A 25,629-nucleotide genomic window follows, 5' to 3' on the forward strand; every position below is an offset into this window, starting at 1 on the left:
GAGGACAGAGCATCACATGCTTCCACCCACCACAAGGAAACCCTCACGACCCAACCTCCATCCTGGACTTGCTCTCAGCTTGCAACAATTTCATTTCACCCTTGAGGGATCTTTCCATCACTGGCACGCAGCATGGACCCAGTCTGATGCCTTGTGCCAAAATGTCCTCCCACCCAGCTCAGCACCATCACTCCCCCAGAAGCAGGGGAAAGCATCTTGGCAGAGCTGAACACCAGGTCTGGCTCAGAGCAGGTGAGGCTGGGAGTCATGGGTCTGGCTACAAGACCTGATGTGATTCTGTAGCCATTAAGCTCTCTGCAGAGAGAATCAAGGCAAAATCTGCCACTGAGCAGCATGGTCCAAGAGGCCTCTGAGTGCCAGGCCTTTCCCATGTTGAACCCTCGCCTCCACCCTCAGCAAGAGGAATCACAACCCCGTTGTTCAGATGAAGAAGCTGCTGTGCAGAGCCACACAGCTAAACAGCACACAGCCAGGGTTTGAACCCAGGTCTGTGTTAAAAGCCTGAGCTCTTTTCGGGAAGAAGTCAGCAGAGGGCAACACATTTGGTTGAGGGGAGATCTCCACAGATGACTTGAGTCCTTAAGGGTACAGACCCTTTGCACTCCTGGACCCTAGAAGAAAGCCTGCCATATAGTGGGAATTCAGGATATGTTCAGGGAAGGGGGACAGGAGAAGAAGAAGAGAGAGAGAATGGGCTAACAACTAGGCCTGGATTCCAGCTGCACCCTTACCACTTACACTGCTGAGCGCCTGGGACAAGTCACGTAACCTCTCTGGGCTCTGTAAGGAGGAGGATGTCTTTGGCCTGCCTCCATCGCAGTGGGGAGGAGGTCCTGACAGGAGTGGGAGGGAAACAAACACTGCACTAGGGTCCTGAGCTCTCATTCTAGAAACATCTTTCCTGAGACAGGTGTGTGGAGTAAGGCTGGCATACCTGGCTGGCCTGTGGAGCTTGGGTCATTCAAGATGCCACACCAAGCCAAATATACCACCAACACCCCCCAGAGACCGCCCCCCCCCCCCCCGCCGGGGTCATCCCACCTATGCTATCCAGCTCTGAGCATTCACAAAGGCAGCAGCCAGACGAAGCACCACATGCCACCCAAGCCCTCACCTCAAGGGTAAGGTAACATCAACCACGTTAGCTACTCCAGGTATTGCTACATGTGGGAGCTGTTTGGGGACAGGATAGGCAAGCCAACATCTTACCCACTCGCAAGAAGAAAAGAAAGAAAATGGCTAAGCCCCCATTTGTCAAAGTCGGGAATCTTTTTGAAAGGGAGACAAAGTTTTGCCAAAATCCCTGCTCATAGAACTTTGCAAGGACGCTCACAGTAATGCAGGCAAAGGTGCTAGGAGGAACTCCATGTGTCACAGCCTGTGATGTGCCAGGCACCAGGCTGGCCACTTAACCAACCATTAAAAAAAAAAAAAAAATTACCGTCAATTCTGACTCATAGCAACCTTATAGGACTGAGTAGAACTGCCTCCAGAGGGTTTCCAAGGAGCGCCTGGTGGATTCAAACTGCCAACCTTTTGGTTAGCAGCCAAATTCTTAACCACCAGGGTTTCTAACCATTAGCACATTTAATTCTCACCAGGTATCTCCATTTATTGAGAGGCTTGGAGGGTTTGAGTCACTGGCCTTAAAGTAACTCAGCAGTAAGGGGCTGGACCAGAATTAGCATCCAGTGCAGGCTTGTCCCACCTCCCCACAGGGCCTCCTCAGCTCAGAGCAAGCCCAGTCAGTAGATCATCTTCCTCCTCCTCCTCCCTACTGGCTGTGGGACCCTGGCCAAGAAACCCAACCTTTATGGGCGTCTCCATCTATGACCTGAAGCCAAACGCTAAACCACTGCCCCTTGTAGCTGCCAGCTGGTTGGCCTGGTGCCTGTGAGCTCTCAGGGGTGGGCTCCAGCCCACTCAGCCCCTGTGAGGGAACATCATTTAAGCCAGCTCTCCTGTTGGTTTGACACTGAACACCATGCCTGTCCTTTAAGAAAGATGCCCAACAAGCTGACTCAAAATAACAGATGCCAATTTGCATATTATTTCACACATCATTTGCATGTTGTTCATTTAGTGTCACCAAGGCTCTGCTCAGAATACAACTCCAGCTACCTTGCGACCAGGCCTTGTGGAAAAAAAAAAGAATTGACTTCCACACAGGGCAAGCCCTGCTCCCTAGCAAGTCCCTCCCCTACCCAGCTGTTCTGTGTGCCTAGGTGTCGTCCCAAGCTGGGTGAAGAGGGCAGAAAGAACCTCAACTCACAGCCCCCACAGCCTCCTGAACTCTAGAAGGCCCCTAGGGTCCTCAAGAAAAATACCCATGCCTCAAAACTTAAAGGAAAAACTGTTCTCTACAACACACATAAGAAAAGTCCTAGCACTTCTTTTTCTTCCCTGGTTCCGTCTCAGGTCGGCCTCCTGGTTGGGCCTCTTTCTGCCTGGTCATTGTGTGACCCCCTGGCCTTCCTCCAGGCCTCTGCCTCTGGCCCGGCACTGTGGGCTTAATTTTGTTCTCTCCACCTGTCCAGTTTGCATGTCCCCACCCAATTAGCTGTGCTGGGGCCACAGATTGCCAACTCTGAGTGTGGAATAATTGGGCCCATGGGGTCGGGTGGGTCCAGAGGCCAGGCCAGGGCTGAAGTCCCGCTTTGGGGAACACCCGCTTCCTCTCACTATGCAGATCCAACCCCAGGGACCCATCCAGAATCATGACTGGGTAACTTGACACTCTGAGGTGAGAAAGGGGACATGTTCCACATCCTCTCACCTCCCCCGGAGCCCTTTCTCCTAGCAAGGATGCCATCTCCTCTGCAGCCACCTGCACAGCACAGTGATGTGTGTGCTCCCATCCCTCCAGTCTCCATCCTCTGGGTGGCTGTGAGTTAACAGAAGCACCTTCTAGTGACTAATAAAAGCAAGAGCTAGCAGATACTGAGGCTCAGTGTGTGCATGTTCTGTGCTGGGCGCTATGCTACAGGTTGTTGTTAGCTGCTGTCAAGTCAGACCCCAACTCCTGGTGACCCCAGGCACAACAGAACAAGACACTGTCCAGACCTGTGCCATCCTCAGGATCAGTTAGGGATCAGACTATTGTGATCCATTGGGCTTTTACTGGCTGATTTTTGGAAGCAGGTTACCAGGCCTTTCTTCCTAGTCCATCTTAGCCCATCCAGATGCCCCCTCTAACAGGGAGCTTAGAAGCTCCACTGAAACCTGTTCAGTATCACAGCAACACACAAGTCTCCACCGACGGATGGGTGGTGGCTGTGCACAAGTCGCATTGGCTGGGAATCAAACCAGGTCTCCCTCATGGAGGGCAAAATGTCTACCACTGAACCACCACTGCCCCCAGGCTACAGGTACCCAGTAAAACCCAGTAGTACAGGTAGGGTTTATGATTTCCTCTTGAAATCTAAAGAAACAGGTTCCAGGTCCGGTAAACTCCCACGGTCACACCACTGGCATGTGGTCTGCCCAGGGTTTGAACCCAGGCATCAGGCTCCAGAGGCCAAGCCCTTAGCTACCATGCCAGGCTGCCTGGACCAGCTAAAGTCATCTCAGAGCAAACAAGACCGTCAAGTCTTCAGGCCTGAGTGTACAGAACTCTGAGCCCCTGGTAATTACAGGTACTAAATATTAAACCCATCACATTGCCTTCACCATTGGCATGAACATTTTGCTCCCTGCTCAGGACCTCCCAGGATGAGGCCCAGCCCCGGCAACTTTCCCTGTTTCTCTCTCCTCTCCACCTGCCCTTGCGTACACCACTCAGCAGGAACTCCAAGCTGCCTCGCATGCCCAGCTCTGTTCCGTACACTCTCCGCCCCCTCTGCCCTGCTCTCAATGTTCTTAAACTCAGAAATGGCCCTTGCCCGTGATCCGCCCAGCTAGTCCTTCAGGGACCATCCCAGATGCCCCTTCTTAGAGGAAGCCTCCCCCACATCCCCAGCCTGAATCACTATCTCCTTCCTCAATGCTCCCAAGCACCTTGCAACATACCAAGAACATAAACCACTGCATAGCCTGGATCAAAGTCCCTGGGTGCACATCTGACACCCCCTCGAGAACGTAAGTTTGAGGACTGTGAGTAACTTGTCTTCCCAATGGAACATGATAAATGTGTGTTCAATGGAACCAGATAACAAAGACTCAAAGCAAGAAAGGAATTCACCATCAGAGTCCAACTCTCATTTTTAGCTAGAGTGACAGAGGCCCAGGGAGGCTAAAAGACTGGACAAAGGTCACACAACAAGCTGGAAGGAAGAGGTGGAAGCACCCCCTCAGGACACCTTCAAAATAGAGATGGCCTTTCTTCAACACTAAATGTCGCCGAGGGAGCTAAGCAAAACCTGTGATGCAAAGCATAGGCAGGGAAGTAGGGAAATGGGACTCAAAGATGAAAAAGAAAGTTCTAGAACCAGGGATGGAGCAGCCCCTAGAGATCCCCTCACTCAAATCTCCAGCAGAGGTTTGCGGCGGGGTTTGGAACAGGGAAATGAGCACTGCACTAGAGTCCTGAATTCTCTTTCCAGAATCATCCTTTCACGAGATGGGCACCTGGAGTAAGTCACTCAACCCCTCTTCAGCTCAGTTTTCTCATCTGTGACATGCGGCTGAATGTAACTACTCCCAGGGTCATTGTGAGGATCATGAGGGACAAAAGCATGAAAACACTTTGTAAGATGTATGATACTGGGCCCACGTGGGCCACCCCACAGGAGAAGGGAGGCCTACTAAGTGAAGAGCAAGGGAGGGCCAGGGAGGCAAGAAACCTGTGTGTGGATGTGTCACTCAGGTTGGGGACCCCATTGGCTCTCTGTGGGTGGTAGGCAGGGGTGCTGCCGGGCTGAGGCAGGAGTCCCGGCAGCACATGGGGTCAGCACATGGGGTCAGGCCAGCCTAAGCCTTTAAGGGACAAGCTCTCTTTCTCTCTGTAATCCGTACACTTACCCCCTTGTAGCTTTTCCACCATTACCCCTAGGGCAGGTGAGGAAGCATCACAAGGACTGATCATGGGCCTGTCCACAATCTCACCCTGGGCCCCAGAAGCCCGCCGTCACCCTGCACCCTCAGGACACTGTCCTCTATTGGTACCTGCACTGGAATCTCCCACCCTCATCAATCCCCTTCTTGCCTATTTCTTACAAAAGTTCCTTCCATTCCAGCATTGCATCATGGACCTCAGGCCCAGAAACCTTGATTTGTCTCTTTGAAAAATGATAAGCAATTTACCCAGCAGCAGCAGCCACATACTCAGGTTCTTATCCCTGCACTGCCACTTACTAGGCGTGTCAGCTAGGCTTGGCGACACCATCTACAGAAGGCGGCCATGACACCACCTACTTGAGGACTCTGTGGAAAACAAGTCCAGCGCCCAACCAACGGCCCTTGCCTTTCCTTCTCCTGTCACCCAGCAGCATCAGTGAATGGGATGCAGCGCTTGGCACAGAGGGGAAGCCGTGTGGTCTCTGCCCCCACCTCCCCCCCTCCTTCCTCCTGGATCCCAACTGATCTCCTGGAGGCAGAAGACAGGGTGGAGGGAGGGGGCACCTAAAAACTCACTAGCCTCCTCCGGACTTTCCTCACTGAAAGCAGGCGCTACAATTTGCCTCCCCACAGCTCCCGAGAACAGCAGGTCTTAGAATCCCCCACCCTCATTATTTAAAGAGGAATAGGTGGCTTTCTTCTTTCTCTCTCTTTCCCTTTAGGGTTTTGAAAGAAAGTGGAGAAAAACAGCTACGAATGAGCAGGCCGGTTTGCCTGCCACTAAGCTGAGTAAAGCGGTATTTCATCAATCTACATCCGCCCCCTCACAACCCCTCTCTCACTCAAGCTGGCACTCTCTCTCTCTCTCATTTTCTCCCCGAAATGTGCTTCACAGATAGCTGCAACCAAACCAAAAGCTCTCCCGTTCTCTGTGACATTTCTACCCAGCCCTCAGCTTCGCTACAGAGGCTGCTTAGACTGCTTTTTATTTTGTTGTTCTTCACCTGATATTTTTTAAAGCAGATCTTTTGACTGTAGCCTCACAAATCCCCCCTCCCGAAAGCTCAGTAAGGGAAATACAAGGACATCCACCAGCTCTCTAATTAGCTGGAGCCACAGATAAATGCCCCAGCAATTACGCCGGTGCCAAGCACCTGGGCAGCACCGCCTGTGGGGACGGGAAGTCCGGATGTATTATGAAGTCGTCCCCCCAGGACAGTTATAAATAGTGTGATGACACGCAAAGGACAAGCATATATAAGAAGGTAGCTGCCCCCTCTGTGGGTTCCAAATGCTTGGCTCATTTGCATACCTTCCACAAAGGTTAAAAATAAAGTCGCCACCACCCTGGGGGGGAGAAGGCCTCGTTTTCAGGCTCACAGAGTGTTCCTGACCGCCTCTGGGCCAGGCACGCAGGGCGATTTTTGAAGATAAAGCATATACCTTGGGGCCCTTGGCCGATGCTTTCCAGGCTCCTGTCTGTAGCAAAATCATTTCATAAAGAGTTTCCTGCCGTCTGCAACCCTGTCCTGTAGGCCAGCCCTCAAAGAAGGCCTGGGAAGGCCTGGGAAAGGGGTCTGTCCTGTTCCTACTTTCCGAGCATGCTTGAAACCACAGATCCTGGTGCCCTGTTTCGTCTTCCCTCCAAACATGAGGACTTCCCCCAACAGCCACCCATCTAACCCAAAGCAGCACCAGGGCCTGGCAGAGGGGGAAAGCCACTCGCCAGCCAAGGCCAGGGTACTGAGTTCTCTCAGATGGTGATGCTTCATTCTAGCAAACCCTCTTGTCACAAATAGAGTCCATGTCTTCCATGACACTGGGCAACAGAGTCTACCACCCCAGACCCATGTTTAAAGTGGTCTTCCTTCTCCATGACCAAGGCAGGGAAGAGGGTGAGCAGAATCAGGACCAATGATACTACTCAATCGTTCGGGCTGGAGCCTGGGGAGAAGCTGACTAGTCTCCGTGAGGTCAGCAAAGAGATGGACGGTCGGCAAATGGAGGGGGTGAAGGCCTAGGGATTGGGCTCCCCTGGACACGCAGAGAGGCTAGCCCCATCAGGGCGGCCTCCCACGAGGTGGTCTGAAGAAGGAAGGTAAGGACGTGAGAAAGTAAGCCACACCTGGGAGTAAACAGGTAGACCAGTGAGCATGCTCATTCCTCTGCCTCTACCCTGGGGTTGCCTCAGCAACAAGGGCAAGCAGGAGGAGCAGAGGGACAGGAAGTCAGTGGGACGGGCAGGAGCAGGGCAGGAGGGGGGCAGAGGACCAGCTGTGCCTGGGGTGGTGGGTGAAATTTGGGCCAGTTGAGAGGCCAGGGGTGGGGAAGTGCTTTGAGGTTGTGCAAAAATGGTGGGAAAGAGAGCAGCCTGCTGCACCAGCATTTCCTAGCCTCCCCTGAGACGGCCCAGAGCCTGAGGCCCCTGGAAACAAGGCCCACCAGTGACTTGCCAGCTGGACAGAGGCGCCAGCTCAGCCACCAATAGGACGGTAGGGTGAGGGTGAGAGAGCCTGCCCTAACTATCTGTGGACCCAGTAGAGAGGAGAGCCCAGCAGGCAGCTTAAGGCAATGATGCAAGTGTGCCCCAAACCAGCCCCAGAAGAAAATACAGAATGCCAAGATGAACTTAAGAATTCCTCAAATCCTTGTTGCCCTAATCCTGTCAGTAATATGGTAGGGACAGCATTGCTAACATTTCTCCACAGGAACCCTAGGCCTGGCACTACCATGGGGTCTAAACCCTCAGAGAGTAAATTTACCTATTTTTTAAAAAACTTGGAATCCTCATGCAGTCAGGGGTAGCCCAGTACCATTAGGGCTATCTCATGAGCCCTGTCAGGGCCATCTCAGGCATCCATCTGCCACTTGGTCTCAGGGCACCAGGTGGAATAATGAATAGCTAGCTCTGCTCTGGGAACCAAGCCCTACCTCCCCTCTCAGGGCTGATACCTCAGAGCTCACAGCCGAGCTTCCTTCCTTTTCCCTGTCATCTCGCCTACAGCCAGCGAAGGTGGGAGCCAGGGATCACTCTGCTCCCATTTCTAACCTCGTCACTCTGGTTCCCTTTTGCATTAACTTTGAACAAGTTCAGGAGACATGCCACATTCCTTCTGGAGAGAGCCATGCCCGGGGGCGGTGAAGAGGGGCATGCCTTCCCCAGTAATAAACTACCAGCCAAAGACAGACAAACAGGAAGGCCACAGCCCCGTGGAGAAAAGCAGAGAACTTCAGAAAGCAGGAGCCCAGGCACAAGGTTAAAACAAAACCAAACCAAACCCAGTGCCATCGAGTCGATTCCAACTCATAGCAACCCTATAGGACAGAGTAGAACTGCCCCATAGAGTTTTCGAGGAGCACCTGGTAGACTTCAACTGCTGACCCTTTGGTTAGCAGCCGTAGCACTTAACCACTATGCCGCCAGGGTTTCCAGGCACAAGGTTAAAAAAAACATCTTAAATCACTTGGGGGAAACACAACTGTATCGTTTTCCCAAGGGCCTTTCAGTGGGACTTGCCACCATCAATGCAGAATTACCCAAGCTGACAGGGGTGCCTGAGGTCACCCTGTCCATCCTCCTGCCTCCAGACTGGTCAGCAAAACCAACCAGTCAGCAAAACCAACCAACCAAAGGAGATCTTTGCCCAGACCTCCCCAGAGCCCATTGAACGTCTCTGAGTTCTCCCAGGTGGTGATTCTTCATTCTAACCCAAACCCTCTTGTCGCAATCGCGTCACATCCTCTGTGAGACTGGGGAACAGACGTCCACTCCCCCTCAAGACACCCATGTTTGAAGATGGTCTCCAGACAGACTCCAGCCCCTTCTCAGTACATCTCCCCTCCAAGACGCAACTTCTACTCCGTTAACCAATCTTAGTTCCCAGCCTATTAAGGCCCCAGAGCTAGAGAACAGGAAAAAGGCATCTCTTTCCCTCTCATCATCATTATGAACGACAATAAAAATAAACTTGTTGCTGTTGAGTTGATTCATGGCAACCCCATGTGTTACAGAGTAGATCTGCTCCGTAGGGTTTTCTTGGCTGTAATCTTTACAGAAGCAGATTGCCAGCACTTTCTTACGCAGTGCCACTGGGAGGGTTTGAATCGCCAAACTTTTAGTGGTTGAGAGTGAACCATTTGCACCACCCAGGGACCTTAACAATAAAAACAGACCCCATTTATTGAGCAGTGGAGTCCTTTCCACTTATTTAGTTCTCACAACCACCCTATAAGAGAAGAGGTACCCTTCTCACTTCACAGTTGGGAAAGCGGTCTTACAGAAGCTGCATGATTGTCGAAGATCACACAACTGGAAGGGGCAGAGCTGGGATTCACATTTAGTTCCGATTCTTTAAAGCTATCTCATTGCCCCCAGGAAAGGAGGGAGATGTCTGCCTTGCCCCTCCTGTGTCCGTGGGGCCTGGTACCAGAAGGCACCCAGAAAACAGTTGTTCTACAAATGACTCAATACGTGTAGGGATAGATGGAGGAACGGGTGGCTGAGTAAATAAGTTAAAGTGAGTCCTGCCGATCGCAGCCGAGAGCAACCCCAACGTCCACAGGACGTGGTCATCTCACCAGCTGAGGCAGGACCCCTCTATGTTGCCATTAGCCAAAGGGTCGGCGATTTAGAAAGAGGTGAAGCCAAGTACCTTGGGTCTTCTTGCCCTTTGCTCACCCAGAATCTGCCTCCCTCAGCTCTGGCAAAGTCCCATTTTCCTGCCCAGGCAACCCTCCCACCACACTGAGACCAATGTCCAGAGCCCACACTGGGCACCATGCAGGCCGCTGCCTCTAGGAGGTCCTTTCCTTAAGAGGCCTGACTGTGGGGGTGCCCCTGCCCCCAGCACTCAGGCCTTCATCAGTCTCCCCCAGCCAAGGATCCTGGTCCCCAGGACGGCTGGAGGGAGCCAGACTGACGAGGCTCAGGGCCCCATCTGCCGGAGCTAGCGCACAGCGGGAGAGGCGGTTCTGAGAAGGCAGCGAGGAGAACTCAGACTCTGAGGCTCATTACAGGGAATGACTAAGTGAGCTGTGATTTCCAGGGGAAACCCCGCTCCCTCTTGTTCACTGGGGGGCTCAAATCCTGGAGCAATTTAGAGGAAGGTGGCTTCCAGGAGCTGCCCTGCACCAGGGTGGCCCCCTCAGCACCGCCAGGTCCCTGAGACCCTCAGCCTGAAAGTCTTGGTTCTGGCTATTCAGGTCTTGTGACAGGTCTGTGACAGGTCCGCCCCGCCCGTCTCCATCCCTGGCCAGAGAACAGGGCTGGGAACAGGGGAAATCCGATCAGCACCTCCTAGGTTTTTGCTGCTGAATTTCAACAAGGAATGTGACAGTCTCGCAGCAGCTGTGCCCTGCCTGAAACAAGCTCCATTTGAAACCTCCAACAGCTGAACCCCTCCCAGCTCCCCACTGGCCAGCCTGGCCCAAAATGACAATTCAATCGAGAAATCCAAGCAACAAGCAGATACACACACACACACCAACAAACTGGGGGTGAGGGGCAGAGTGGGAAAAAATCCACTTGTCCAATGATTCCCAGGTCTCCCAGTCTGCCAGCCAGCAGCAGGAGGGCTCCCCAGCACACAGAGCAGCGACAAACACCCACCTTCCTCAACCCCCATCCCTTGGAGGATGCACTTTCTAAGCCCCCTCTGGGAGGGAACCCCCCCTCCACCTGGGGGGCTGGAGCTGAGGGTCCGCTCCCCTGCCAAAGCTGGTCTCTGCCATTCTTCTTGTGAGCATGCATTCACACACTCACACACTCACACACATGCTCATCTTTATTTATCCCAGGGGAGAAGGAGTTGGGGTGGGAGGGGGAACCGGGCTGAGCCAGGGGCACGGGCTGGCGGGGACCAACCAGCAAGCCTGTCATCCCATCTAAAGAAGAGGCGCTCCCCCCGGCCGATGCCAAGGCGGCGCCCATCTGCTCTCCCTGGGTAACACCTGTAGCCATTTTTGTCAGGGGATGTTTACGAGGCAGCAGCAGGTTTATTCTGAGTCCTCTTTCCTGAGGGACTGGCGGCTGATTTCCTCTGCCTGTATTTTTACCCCATGCCCTCTGGGGAGACTCAGGTCACGGGTGCTGTTCTATTTTGCCTGGAGTCTCTCGGGGAAGAGGAAGGAAAGAGAAACTTGGGAAGAGAGGGGGAAGCCAGGGAGGGAAGGTGAAATGGTTCGGGATCCCCACCCCCCACCCAGACATTTATTTCTTTTTTATCCTCGGGAAAATGGAGTGGAGCAGGGAGGGGAGGAGAGGAGGGGAAGTCGCAGGAACTGGCAAACACATCAAGGCAGAGTGTAATTAATTGGTGCGTTAAGCTGCTGGGTTATGCTTTAGTACGAGTGAGCAAGGAGGAAAAATGATTTCTCAGAAGGGATTCTTTAATCCTCCCTAACACAGAGTCTGCAAATTAGACACAGCGGATGGGGATGTCCCCCCCAAAGAAAGCGAGGAATGAATTCTCCCAGGATTAAGAAGGAAAACCATGGGAAGTTAGAGTGTTCTATAGAATTGAGCGAACGCCTCTACCCACCACCTCTCTCTCTCTCTCTCTCTCTCATTCTCTCACTACCTACATATGCCTTTTGTTCAAGGTATAAAGAGAAACTGCAGCCCCTACCTTTGAGTACAAACCCCAAGAAAGCTCAGTCTCTATCACCATAACAACAATTCCAAACATCCCAAAAATCAGAGCATAGTCACTCAGTCGCTTTCTCTTTTCAAACAGGGCCCTCCTGTGTCCCAGCTTATAGCCAATGTTTTGGTTTTTCCGCTTGTTGGCTTTGGGGAAGGTGGTGCTGCTGGCGGTGGTGCCGGCGTGCTGGTGGTTGTGGGTGGCGTTGGGGTGATGGAGCAAGGTTTGGTGTGCATGGTTGTCCTCCCTGGAGGAGATGACGATCTCAGGGGGGTTGCTGGGGCTGAAGAGCTGGAGGGGCTGGCCCTCCGGCTCGGCCTCAATGAGGTTCCTCCTGGAGGCGCTGAGGCGGCTGAGGGGCTTCATGACCCCACCACTGTACTTGCAGGAGCTCATGGCGATCTCCGTGAAGGGGTTGCTGTCCCGCCGGTGCACCAGGGGGCTGGCCTGCCGGTGCCGGCTGCCTCCGCCAGGCCCACTTGTAGCTGTGGAACTTGGAGAGTGGCCAAGCAAGTGGTCATTGAGATTGAGCTGGCTGCCTTGCCTGGAGGAAGGGTGGAGGATGGCGGTGGAGTTGTACGAAGAGGGGGCCCTGAAGGCGGTGGGAGAGGAGTGCAGAAGGCCAGGGTGGACAGGCTGGCTCTGGAGTTGAGACAGGGGATGCGGTGGCTGCTGCTGCTGCTGCGGCGGCAGCTGCGGAGGCTGAGGCTGCAGCGGGGGTCCCGGGGGCTGCTGGGGGGTTGCTGGTGGCGCTGGCGGTGGTGGTGGCTGCTGCTGCTGCTGCTGCTGCTGCTGCTGCTGCTGCTGTTGCTGCTGCTGCTGCTGCTCATCCCCAGACGATGGGCAGGGGCACTTGGGGTCTTCATCCAGGTCCCCCACCCCCGAGTCATGGAAGTGCCCAGAAGTGTCCATCTTGGGGCCTGGCTGGATTCCCTGCAGCAAAACCCCCCACCCCAAAGCCACCCTCGCTCCAAAGATGTCCTCAAAGAAAGCCAGGCATCCAAGCTCCCCCACCAGAGTGTCTTGGCTCCAGTCCTCTCTCTGGCTTGCTTCGGTTCTCTGGGGCTGCCTGGTGTCCAAATGCTGCCACTCAAGAATGCATTGCACAGGGCAGAGAGGGAGTGCAGAAGGGGAGCTTGGAGCAAGAAGAGGGGAGAAAAGAACTCTGTCTCAGGAGGTGGTCCTCCAGGAGCTTGTGAGGCCAGCTCAGCTTCACTCCTCGCTGGCTCTACAGCTCTGCTCTCCTCCTCCTGCCACTGTTACATTGTAAGCCAAGCCCACTTATTAGCTGCTGGTCTCATTGGCTTGGCTTAACTCTCCAACCACCTCCTAACTCCGCCCCCTGGGTAGGCTCCGCCCCGGAGGCGGAGCCTGCTGCCCGCAGCTCCCGGGCCCCAGTGGCAGCGCAACGAGGGCTGGGAGCTGTAGTTTCTGCTCCTCCACCCCGGAGCTGAGGCAGCTAGCTGCCCTCTTTCTTCTGACAGGTATGGCAAAACCCGGCAAGCCCACGGCGATAAGGGGTATAAGCTCGCGCTGGGTAGTTCGGAGGGAGGCAGAGGGCCTCCCGAGGAGGGGAGCTGTGCACCCCGATGCGGGGGCAGGAAAAGGAGACAAACATTTATTAATGGCCAGGGGCTACGATAAATTGTTTCACACATTATCTCATTACATCCTCCAAACAGCCAGGGAGGTGGGCATCACGTTCCCATTTTACAAAGGCGGAAACTGATGCTCAGAGATATTGAGTAACAACTTCAAGGTCATAGCAGCGGTGGGGCAGTGGGGGGGGGGGGGAGGAGGAGGCACAGCATGCTGGCACCAGGTGGATAAACTCACCTACCATGACTGAGCGCCTGCGATGTGTGTGCAGGCGCCTCTCTGTTATTTCTAACCCTTACATCAACCCTCTGAAAATGATGTCATCATTTTCCTCTTACCGATGAAACCTGTAAAAAAAAAAAAAAAAAAAACTCAAGCGTAGATACACAAATGGCCAGATGTCACCCAGCCTGTAATGAACAGGACTGGGATTTCGACCCAGGCCGGCCTGACTGCCCCCCTCCCTACCCCCAGGTTGCTTTCCACTATCATGCCCACCATGTAGTGGTTGCTCAATATTTATTGCTCAGATGATAGGTGGGAAGGAGTCAGAGAAGTTGTCAAGGAAGAACTGGCCTCCCCAAAGCAGACCCTTCCCTGACAGCTAGCCAGAAGTCACCAGGAGGGTCTGGCAGGAAGACTGAAGACCCCCGTGGTGGCTCCCTTCCTGATTTGCCCTATAGGGCTCTGAAAGTCAGAGCTGGGAACAGCTGCTGGCTTCCCAGGTTCAGAACCACCATCATCAAGTATTTATTAAGCTCCCACTGTGTGCAGACAGAGTGGGACCAGAGCTGCATTCATTTCCATTTTTAACAGCAGCAGCAATAGGATCAGTGAGGAAGGGAGTGCTATGGGATTCCCCAGGCATTCCTAGGGTTTTAACAGGGAGGCATCTTCCCACCTGGCTCCTGCTTCCTCACCACCCTTTGATGTCTGTCCAGCACCTTCCAAGGATGGGAAAAAGGAAGGATCGGAGAACCATGTACACATGTGCACACACGCATACACACATGCTCATGCATACCATATGCACACAGGTACACAGGTTTGTGCACACTGGTACACACACTTGTACCTGTGTGCACACACTGGCCCCCACTCATGCACTTACAGACACTTGCACACATGTGTGCACACAGTGAGCTTCTAAAGCAGCTCTCCTGAGAAGTTAGCAGCAAGTGGTCAGGTCAGGGAGGGGGTCAGCTCCCACCAGATGAGATCAGCTCACCCTCTGTTTATCAGTTCTCTGTCTCCAATCGCCCTGTCAGCCCTGATAATTGAGAGCTAAATATTTCCTGTCGTACAAGCCACGACCCTAGAAACCTGAAAAATTATGATTATTCATGCACGGTAATCTTGATTATTGTTATAATCAATGATGTGTTTATTTTCACCCCACTACAAGTCATGGAAGGAGCCCTGGTGGTGCAGTGGTTAAGCACTCGGCTGCTAACCAAAAGGTTGGCAGTTCAAACCCACCAGCCACTACACGGGTACAGCCTTGGAAACCCTATAGGCAGGGACAGATTACTCAATAAGCAAGGTACACACCGGCTTACTTGTGCTTACTCACTGATGTGGTGAAACTCACATGAAATTGTGCACTACAGGTTAGCAAGTAAGCACAGGTAACCCTGTGAGTGCCTTGCTTACTGTAAACCATGCATACTTTGCTGACTGGCTAATCTGCCCCTGCCTATGGGACAGTTCTACTCTATCCTATAGGGTCGCTATGAGTCGAAATTGACTTGACCACAACAGGTTTGTTTTAATAAGTCTTAGCACCAGGGGTCAGATGCAAATCTAGGGCCTCCAGATCCAGCGGGTTTTCCCGTGATGATACAGGCCCACCAGTACCCACCCACCTCACCGCTCCCATACACCCTGCCTTCCTTCCCCCTCCCTTATAGCTTCTTGATCTCCCTCCCTCTATTCCATCCTAAAACAGAACCACCTATTTGGTTCAAGGCTCCAGGTCACATATTTAAGATTAATAATTCCCTAATAAATTATCATTACTTTGTTGTTAGTTGCAGAACTGTGCTGTTAGGGTTGGTTTTCCATGCCAGAGACAGCTTCTGAACAGTGAAAAATCACGTGTTAGGAAAGACACCAGCCCTGGGCATTTCCGTGCCACCATCACCCCCTCCGGGCCTGCCTTCCGCTTCAGCTGGCCTTTCTGGGCCAGCTTCCTGCTTCCAGTTCTCCTGGCTGTGCCGACTGGGTCTAAATGGGGCCTGTTAGAGCATGTCCCAATGTCACGGATGAGGATGAGAAACAGCCTGAGTGGGGCCCAAACTCTGCCAGAGCCAAGAAACAGAGATTCATCTGGAAATGGGCTGGAGCTTGACGACTGATGCCACTGAGGCACCTCATGCCCCAGTCATGAACAGGAGGAGGACAGTGTCGTGGCTAGAGCATGAGGTCGGAGGTCAGACTGCCTGGGCTGGGGGCCCTCTCTGCCACATGATGGTCGTGTGACCACAGGCAACATACCCGCCTTCTGATCCTCAGCTTCCTCCTGTATAAAATGGTAAGGGTCCCTACCTGATGAGTTTGGGGGAGGATTAGATGCGAGTCACTAAGAAGAGGACTATCCCACCCTACCACACAAGGCAGCCCTGAACCCCTCACGGTGCACTAGAGCTGGCTGGTACTGGCTCATAAAAGCCATGTCTCTTTCCAACTCCACGTTCGGTGATGTCACGTTGGTAGCTTGAAATCAGCCGTGGTGTGAGTGTTTATACCACAGAAGTCAGCAAACGCTACAAATCAGGGCTTATTGTTTTTCCTCAGAGAGTCAGTATTAGACGTTTACTGGCCATTAGACACTTACCTATGGCTCACAACAGCCCAATCCTGTTGTACACGGGGCCGACTCAGCAGGAGATGACAGCAACAACCAAACGTTCACCTGCACAGCACTGCCGCGTATCCCACATCATTCTATACGGAATGCGCACCACACCTTCCTCCAAAGACTCCCCAGGCACTTCCTCTCTTCCTTCCCTCTCACCAGCACAAGCTTTGCCACTTGTTTACTGTGTAACCTTGGGCCAGTTGCTTTACCTCTCAGACCCTCAATTTTCTTAGCTCCAAATAAGTGGCCCAGGTCAAGTCCCCTTGTAACTAACTGTAAAGTGCTTACAGGTTAATGAATCCACTGGGAGCTGCTTGATCACAGGGTTTTCCATAGTTTCAAGTTTTCCATCCTGCCCTATAGACCCACTACTATTGGGTATCTTCCCAGCATTGCTGAGTGTCTAAATCCCCACTATTGGGGAGCCCCTGATACTGCACCTACAACCATGTCTTCACAACAACCTGTGAGTTGGGGCGATCACCCATTTTATAGATGAGAAAACTGAGGCACTAGAGAGATTAAGAAAGTTTCCCACAGTTACTAACTAGTACATGGCAGAGCTGGAAACAAACCCAGGTCTGTCTGACCCCAAAGGTCAAGCGCTTTCCATATGTCCTGAAACTCAACTCAGTAGGATTCAGTCTTACTGGTATTTATTAAGCATCTACTATGTGATTCACATAGCTTGCCCTCAAGGAGTTTATGGCCTCCCTGTAGAGACAAGCTATATTCACATGGGATAACAAAGAACAAAATGATAGAGATCCCAAAGTGTAGTAGAAATAATAGAGTTAATTGAAGGCAGAAAGTAGTCAAGGGAGGCTTCATGGAGGTGGTGGGACTTGAGCCAGGCCTTGAAGGATGGGTAGCAACTTCTCATACTGCCCTGAAAAGGAAGACTGAAAAATTAGACCTCTTCAATCTGTAAAGATGAAGGCCAATGGTGTGTGATGGAAGTTTCTTACTTCAGAAAGTGCAGGGAAGCAGCCATCTAAGATGCATCAATTGGTCTCAACCCACCTGGACCAAAGGAGAGTGAAGAACATCAAGGACACAAGGTAATTATGAGCTCAAGAGACAGGGCCACATAAACCAGAGACTACATCAGCCTGAGACCAGAAGAACTAGATGGTGCCCTACTACAACTGAAGACTGCCCTGACAGGGAACACAATGGAGAACCCCTGAGGTGGCAGGAGAGCAGTGGGATGCAGACCCCAAATTCTCATAAAAAGACCAGGCTTAATGGCCTGACTGAGACTAGAAGGACCCCTGTGGTCATGGCCCCCAGACCTTCTGTTGCCCCAGGACAGGAACCATTCCCAAAGCCAATTCTTCAGACAGGGATTGGACTGGAGAGTGGGATGGAGAGGGATGCTGGTGAGGAGTGAGCTTCTTGGATCAGGTGGACACTTGAGACTATGTTGGCACCTCCTGTCTGGAGGGGAGATGAGAGGGTAAAGGGGATTAGAAGCTGGTGGAATGGACAAGAAAAGAGAGTGGAGGGAAGGAACGGGCTGTCTCATTAGGGGGAGAGAAATTGGGAGTATGTAGCAAGTTGTATATAAGTTCTTGTGTGAGAGACTGACTTGATTTGTAAACTTTCACTTAAAGCACAATAAAAATTTAAAAAAAAAAAAAAAAAAGGAAGTGCAGGGAGAACAAAGAACCCCTGAGGGAGCAGAAGAGCAGTGGGATACAGACCTCAAATTCTCGTAAAAAGACCAGACTTAATGGTCTGACTGAGACTAGTAGGACCCTGGAGGTCATGGTCCCCAGACCTTCTGTTAGCCCAAGATAGAAACCATTCCCAAAGCCAACTCCTCAGACAGGGATTGGCCTGGACTATAGGATAGAAAATGGTACTGGTGAGGAGTGAGCTTCTTGGCTCAAGTAGATACATGAGACTATGTGCGCACCTCCTGTCTGGAGGGGAGATGAGAGAGCAGAGGGGGTCAGAAGTTGGCTAAATGGACTCGAAAATAGAGCGTGGAGAGAAAGAGTGCGCTGTCTCATAAGGGGGAGAGCAACTAGGAGTATATGAAAAAAAACCAGTGCCGTCGAGTCTCTTCCGACTCATAGCATATATGGCAAGGTGTATATAAATTTTTGTATAAGAGACTGACTTGATTTGTCAACTTTCACTTAAAGCACAATAAAAATTTAAAAATAAATAAAGTTCAAAAAAAAGAAAAGAAAGTACAGGGAGAGTGAACAGGGACATGTTCACCAAACCCAGGAAGGTAGGGGTGGCCTTTGGTTATACCAGCTTCACGCCAGGTGTGCTGTCACTTGGCCCCTGTCTTCTTTTCCAGCCTCATTCCTCACCACCTCCCAGCAGTACCGACTTCTTGTAGTTCCCCGTACAAACAGTGCTAGTCCACACCTCCATGCCTTTGCTCACGCTGCTCCCTCTGCTTGGCATACCCTTCCCCTGCATCTTCATGGAGCACATTTCTCCTTGCCCTTCAAGACGTGGCTCACAGGTCTTCTTTTTGCAAACTGTCCCCTGAGCTCCCCAAATCCAGATCAGAGCCCCCCTTCTATGTCCCCAGTAGCTTTTGCTAACCCTTATCACTGCCTTTATCAAGCAGTAGAGCTGCTATTTCTTTGAGTGTCCTCCCCCACCCCCAGACAGTGACCTCCTTGAGAGCAGGAAGGATGTCTTCTTCCTGATGTTTCTGTAGCTCTTACACAGAGCTTCACATACAATAAAGGCTTAATAAAGATTAACTTGAAACCTGGAAGAGGCCATTTGGGAGTGAATAAGAGGAAGTCATAGTATTTTTCACAATAAATCATAACCGCAATTTCCTCATCAGTAAAATGAGTGAAGTAAAAGAGGTGATTTCTAAGATCACTCAGCTTTAAAATTCTGTGATCTGTGGTTCCGGGGAGATTGTTACCCCCAAAATATAGAACTGACTGGAAATAGGTTTAAGAAGAGTAATGACTCATGGTTTACATGGCTGCCTTCCCTACTAGGCTATGAGCTCCTTGAGCACAGAGAAGGGGTCTAATTTGTTTCCATATCTACAGCACTGAGCAGGGCGCCTGGCTATGGATATGCTCATTAAAGGTTTTCTGGGTGTGTGGGTGGGTGGGTGGATGAGTGAGTGAATGGGTGGATGGATGGATGACTGGATGGAATTTGGATACAATGGCAGATAATAGTGGGTTTTTAGAAAAGCCAGTGGTGTTTGAGAGATATCCTTAACCATCTAGTGACAGATAGTACTGTGAAGATGAACCATGCCCTTCCCCAGACCCTGGGTGGTTGGGTCGGGGCTGAGCAGCTCATTGGCCCATCCAGGTTCAGTCATTATTGTTTTCTTATCTAGGAGCCTTGTTACTGAATTAATCAATGCTCTAATAATAAAAATAACCCCTTGTGTTTACATAACACTTATAGTTTTCCAACTGCTTTCACATAACACACTTCATTTGCACCTCCTGGCAACCCTGGAAGGCGGGCAGGGAAGTTCTATTGCACCATCCCTCCCATTCTCACCCCCATAAACTAAAGTATAGAAAGGTCTAAGTGACTTTCTCAAGAGAAGGTCACCGGTGAATTGTAGACTTGACCTGGGTCTGTCTGACTCCTAGATTCATGCTCTTTCCCATCCATCCTGCCTGGTATGTCATTCCACTCCACCCACAGCTCCATACCCAACCCTACTCAAATTTAAGGAGCAGCTTAAACGCTGCCTCCTCCCAAAGCCTTCCCAGTCCTCCCCTCCTCAGTTCCTTTCCCCCAATTTAATATCACCTCCCTCTTCTGAATTCCCTTAGCACATTATTTGTATTTCTCTGGGAATATTTTTCACTGCTTGCCTTGTATTAGAGTTGTCTATATACATGTCTTTTCTCCCTGGCTTTTAGTTTACACCATAAACTCCTTGGCGGCAGGAGCGTATGGTGTAAATTGTAAAACACACACACATACACACACACAGTACTGCGCCTCATCCAGCACCCATATTGTCTGTTGAATAAGTGAGTGAGTGAGTTTATGCATGAGTGAGACTTTGGGGCACTGTGACCAAGGACACACTTGCCCCTTAGCTGCACCACTGTCCACCAGGAGTGATGATCAGTAAACGGTAGGTCTCCTGTCCATGCTTCTTTTCTCTGAGTCCCTGGATGTCCAGACCCCAGGGTAGGGTCCTCTCATAACTAAACCCCACATTTGGCTCCCCGACCTACAATAGGAGCAAGCCGGGTCCTACCTAAAGAATAAGGTAGGACTACAATACATCCCACCTGCCTCCAGGCCACTTAACAACAACTCTTAGCCACCTATGGGTGCCAAGCCTTCTTCAGCTGTACATGGTCTCCTCACAGCACCCTGCTGTGCTGGAAAGTAACTGAAACTCATGTGCCTTGTCTGGGTCTCACTATAAAGGAGGCAGACAGCCCCGACCTCCCACACCTAGGTGTACTTACTAAGGGCCTACTCTATGAATAGGAGGTTCCAATAAGCCAGTGGGATAAGCTTACTGTCCCCAATCTACGGATGAAGAAGCTGAATTACACTACAAAGAAGGCAACTGGCTTGCTATTATTCACAGAGGAAGCAAGGGGCCAAGTCATGAGCCAACAGGTCTGTCGGACTCCACAGGCCTCTCTCTCCACTTGGCCACTGCCCCTGCTTCTTCCCCTTCCATAGAGACTCTCCCGCCTTTGCTCCACCCCTGCCCCCAACCTCTCCAGGAAACCCCTCTGACCAAAAGAGTAGAGGAAGGTTTTAAAAGAACAGCTCTGTGGGGACCAGTCTGGAAGAAGACTGCCAAGTCTGCTTGCTAAAACTCCATGGAAGGCCAGGCTGGTCCTGGGCATACTGGGAAGACAGGGCACCGGGCAGGTTGCAGGGTGGGGCAGCCGAGCTAGGGCACCGGAGTTAGCCCATCAGAGTTAGCCTCAGAGCTACCATTTCCCTGTTAGTGACCACGATGAGCAGGTCACACCACTCTGAGCCAGTAAAACTGGACCCATTCACGCCTCCTTCCATAGTTGGTTTGTGAAAGTCAAGGTACATAATTCAGTGCTTCTCCTGACCCCTTCTCCGTGGCTTTGGTGTGGAAACTTGCTGTTCCAGTAAGAGGAGTCACTCCAGATAGGAACATTTATTCATTTGTGGGGTCAAGGGTCAAATGAAAGGTGCTGATATGGCATGTCTGGAAAGAAGACATGGGTAATGGGTACAGGGTGCCAACATTCTGTCACCACAATGCCCTGCTGGTCTCCCAGGGGGCTGGTAGGGGTGCACACACTTTGCAGAGTGTAAAGTACTTCCCATATGGACTGAGCAAGTGCAAGGACCAGTGACTGAGGGAGGGCCCACACAGACCCCTGCTTGGCCACAACTCAGCGTTCTGAGCCTCATGCCTCGAGTCTAGGTAGTTCCGAGGGCTTGTCTGCCCATCCTGGAGTGGTGGGGTGTCCACCTCCCAGTCCCGTGCTCTAGTGTAGGTGGGAGCACCCTCTCCCCCTAGAGACTCAGCTTCAGGAGAGCAGGATTTCTGTCTCTTGTGTTCACTGCTGCAACCCCAGTGCCTAAAACAGTGCCTGGCACAGAGCATGCTCTCAATTAAGATTTATTGAATAAATCATCTTCCTGGTCCCAGTTCCAAAAGGCTGAGAGAAAAAAATTACCTTGAACAGTTTCCCAAACCCAGAGCAGGCACCCGAGCTGAGCAAGGAAGGACACAGAATCAGGGCAGCCATGGCCCCGGTGCCAAGAAAGAGAGACCCTGAGGACTCCACGGCCTGGACGAACCAGCCTCTCGGTTATGGTAGACAAAACCAAACCAAACTCATTGCCATCAAGTTGATCCTGACTCATAGTGACCCTATAGGACAGAGTAAAACTGTCCCCATAAGGTTTCCAAGGCTATAATCTTTATGCAAGCAAACTGCCACATCCTTCTTCCATGGAGCAGCTGGTAGGTTCGAACTTCTGACCTTTGGGTTAGCAGCCAAATGCTTAACCGCTGCACCACCAGGGCTCCTATGGTGACCTACATAACCCCAGAGCCTGGCTGGCAACATCTCCAGACTCCAGGCAGCCAGAGACAACTCAAGAGGGAAGTTTCTGGAGGTGACACACCCAGTTCTGGCTCTGAAATTGAACCTGATGCTCACACTGGGCTCACCCACCTGGGCAAGAGCAACCTGTGGCAGGTTTGTGAGGAGTGTGGCGCCCTCTGCTGGTGGAACGTGCACATAGCTTTGCACTCTAGGCACCTTAGGAAGCACCTTAGGAGAGGGAGAGAAATCCCAAACAGAACCTGAGTCCCGGCCCTAACTCTCCGCTTTCTTCCACAGAGGCCCAGGGACTAGGTCTGGTGCTAAGATGAACCTCTGTGAACATTTTGCAAAAAAGCACCTCCTGTTTAGTAGGCTCCCTTGAATTTTTCCACCACTGGGGAAGAAGCTACCCGTTGGTCTGTTTGAATGGAAGGGCTGGAAGGGGCCACAGAGATGCCTCAGGACCCACCCTCATTATTAAGCCAAGAAGACCTGGCAGGAATGGGAGATGAGTTAGGACAAAGCCAGACACGAACCGGGTCTCCAGCCGTGTCTCCTTCAGCTGATGGGTCATCCCTCCGTTGCTGCTGGACAGCTAACAGCACAGCCCACCACAACCTCTCCCTTTCCGCTGTCTCACCCATGTGCATCCCAGCAGAAGCCCCCAGCTCCATCTCTACACCAAGGCCTGCTGCCACACAAAGAAAAGAGCCCAGCCTCCCCGCACCGTTTCCACCAGGCACCAGTCAGATGCCAAGGTCCTCGATGGCCAACACTTTGATATGAATGGTGCAGAAGGGCAGGCATCTCGTCTGCTCCCCTTCCTTCCTTCGCCTTCCCTCTCTCCTGGTGAAGGTAAAAGCCAGAGGGTTGCTATGGACACTGAACTGGGGCTCTCCCTCCCCAGGAAGACTCTGAAGCTGCCCTCCCTGCTAGAGTCTGAGCCTTTAATTGCAAAGCCTCAGAGGCAGCTGAGGTGCCTCAAGGGAGGTGCTGGGCAGAGGAAGAGCCTGACGATTAGATGGGCTAAGAGAGAAGGGGAGAGTGACGAGATGGAAATCACCTGAAATTGGAAGCAACAAGCTCGACCTGTGTAGGTAGATTGGCAAAACCAATGTCGATTTTAGCCAAAATTAGAAAAGCAATAGTACCTTCACGGGCCCCCCATCCAATCAGACACTTCATCCCTGTGGCCAGCGCCTCTGGGCGGGATGCAGAGGGGAGAGGGCGGGAGAGGGGAGGGCCCACAGCTGTGTACAGGAGCCGCATCTGCAGGAAAGGCCTTGACGGCCCTTTTGCTCTTACAGAAAAACAAACTCGGGCCCAGGAGCTTTTATGAGGTAGACTCCTGGCCACTCTGCTGCCTGTGGGCAGAAGCACCCCAGGTCCCCACTGCCATACAGACCCCCTCACTTTGCCCACCAGGCGATCAGATCATCATTGTCACTACTAGTTTCCCTGCCGTGAGAGCAGCGCGTGCTCCCCGACTGGGCTCCCACCACGGGACCAGAGTGCCATGAGTTCTAATTCTGTCCCTACCACATAGGTGATCAGGGCATATCACCTCTATGAGCATCCCCTCCAAAAGAGCAGGGCACTGTCACTGCTATTCTTGTCCCCACCATGAGACGAAAACATTTCTCTGTCACTGGGCTCTCCACTGTAAAATCAGAACAGCTTCGCCTGTACTCATGTCCCATGGCTGCTCACCTGTGCTTTAGATCAGGTCACCTGGACCACAAGACCCCACACAGCCATGGCCTCAGTTCCAACTGGACAGGAAGGTGCAGGCTGGAGCATCCTTCTTCTCTGTTTCCCACCTAAGAGCAGGGCACAGCAGGCTGCACGCTCCGTACCCCCCAAAGGCCACAAGGAACCTATATGAGAACACATAGGAAAGCACTTGGGGCCCTATGGGTCACTGAACATGCACATAGTGGCCAGGGTGACCTTCTGGGGGCAGAGTTTATGTTAGCCAAGCCTAACGCCCGGTGAGATCAGAGCACGGTGGTGAGGAGGCCAAAGTCGGCTTTGCTCTGCCCCACCACCGCAGACCCCCACAGGCATTGGCCCTGGGGGCACCTGGAGGAAAAGTGTGAATGGACTGGGGAAGCCCATCCCCATTCCAAGACCCTTGAAAGAAAAGGAGAGAGGTGGGGGGAGAGAGCTCCGGCTTTCACATTTACCAGGAGAGAAGGAAGGTGAAGGAAGGAAGGGAGGGAAACAGGCAATGCAAATCCCCCCATTTACCAATACCTCTCTTATTTTTTAATTTCCACCATTAAATGCAGTGAAGCAGAGCAGGCCCGGTAATGGGAGTTCCAGAGCTTAAAATTTAAAAAGAAAGGAAAAAAAAAAAACGCTTGCCATCCAGTTGACTCCAGCTCACGGCAATCCCCCATGTGCAGAGTAGAACTATGCTCCACGGGGTTTTCAATGGCTATGACCTTTCAGAAGTAGGTCTCCAGGCCTCTAGTCCAAGGTGACTCTGGGTGGATTCGAACCACCAGACTTTTAGTTAGTAGCTGAGAACATAACCATTTACACCACCCAGGGACTCCTAAGCTTGAAAAGAGGGCCACAAAGTCACTCCGAGAGGTGGGCACAAGGCAGTCAGCTAGACTCACTCACGAGCAGCAGCTCACTCCAACCACTGACTCCGTGGTAAGTGGGACTCCAGCCCGTGCTCAGGGAATCCACATTTACTACCCATCCTGGAGCATCAGGGACTCAGAGACAGTCCTTATCTCAGATGGTGGGGCCAGAGTACTGAGGGTCTTCTGTAGCGGACAGAAGGACTAACACTTAGCCTGACATTTGCTGCACGAAAGAATGCCCCGACCCTGGGATTTCTAGCCTGGGGCTCCCCTTTCTGCTCCATAGCTTCTGGAAAGTATTTCTAATAAAAGGATGGACCCCACAGAAGTGGGGGAAGCTCAGCTTAGGGGGCTGCCTATAAGCAGCAGCCTGGAGGGCATAGGGCCTCCATGAGACGCTGTGGGCTGTCATCTTATCCTTCCAGGCCTGGCCTCTATCCCAGCCTTGAGAATCTCCTCTTCCTGCCATGAGCTTAGTCGATTCTCTGGAGGGTTAAGACAGGGGAGATCATTTTTATTCTGGATTTCCAGGCCTGGGCTGCCTAACATTGGATGGGCTGAGTGAGGGTGTGTGTTGGGTGGATGCTGCTTAGGGACACACCTTCAATTGCCCCAATACAAGGCACTGGTTAATAGTTTGGAATTAGATTCAAACAACACTTTTTGAGACCAACCAGGTACTTCTCATTAACCCTTGTGAGGTGGTCATTATCATACCCACTTTACAGATTTCTTCATCTGTACACTGGGCTCCAGAGAGGCCTAAGGACCTGCTGGAGATTAAATAACTGAGTTTCACACTCTGAAGGCCCACACCCTCGTTCTGGCTATTTTCCCAACTAGCATTTGAAATCATGCCTGAGAATGGAAATGGATGAGGCTAT

At 52.0% G+C, this 25,629-nt stretch overlaps 2 protein-coding genes across 3 annotated transcripts in view; both read right to left on the reverse strand.

The window, feature by feature from the left end:
• The window catches only part of KCNN3 (potassium calcium-activated channel subfamily N member 3), a 183,509-nt gene extending 170,130 nt beyond the window's left edge, over nt 1-13,379 (reverse strand). For both annotated transcript variants that reach the window (XM_049880648.1, XM_049880647.1), the window contains exon 1: nt 11,643-13,379. In XM_049880648.1, coding sequence (XP_049736605.1) covers nt 11,643-12,569 — 927 coding nt within the window. In that variant the 5' untranslated portion in view covers nt 12,570-13,379. The remainder of the gene's footprint in view (nt 1-11,642) is intronic.
• Nucleotides 13,380-13,544: 165 nt separating this feature from the next.
• The window catches only part of PMVK (phosphomevalonate kinase), a 76,968-nt gene continuing 64,883 nt past the window's right edge, over nt 13,545-25,629 (reverse strand). The window contains exon 6 of the mRNA XM_049880650.1: nt 13,545-13,603. The gene's annotated coding sequence lies outside the window, so the exon portion shown is untranslated. The remainder of the gene's footprint in view (nt 13,604-25,629) is intronic.

This window comes from Elephas maximus, chromosome 3, assembly GCF_024166365.1.
Source record: "Elephas maximus indicus isolate mEleMax1 chromosome 3, mEleMax1 primary haplotype, whole genome shotgun sequence".
Classification (NCBI taxonomy): Eukaryota; Metazoa; Chordata; class Mammalia; order Proboscidea; family Elephantidae; genus Elephas; species Elephas maximus.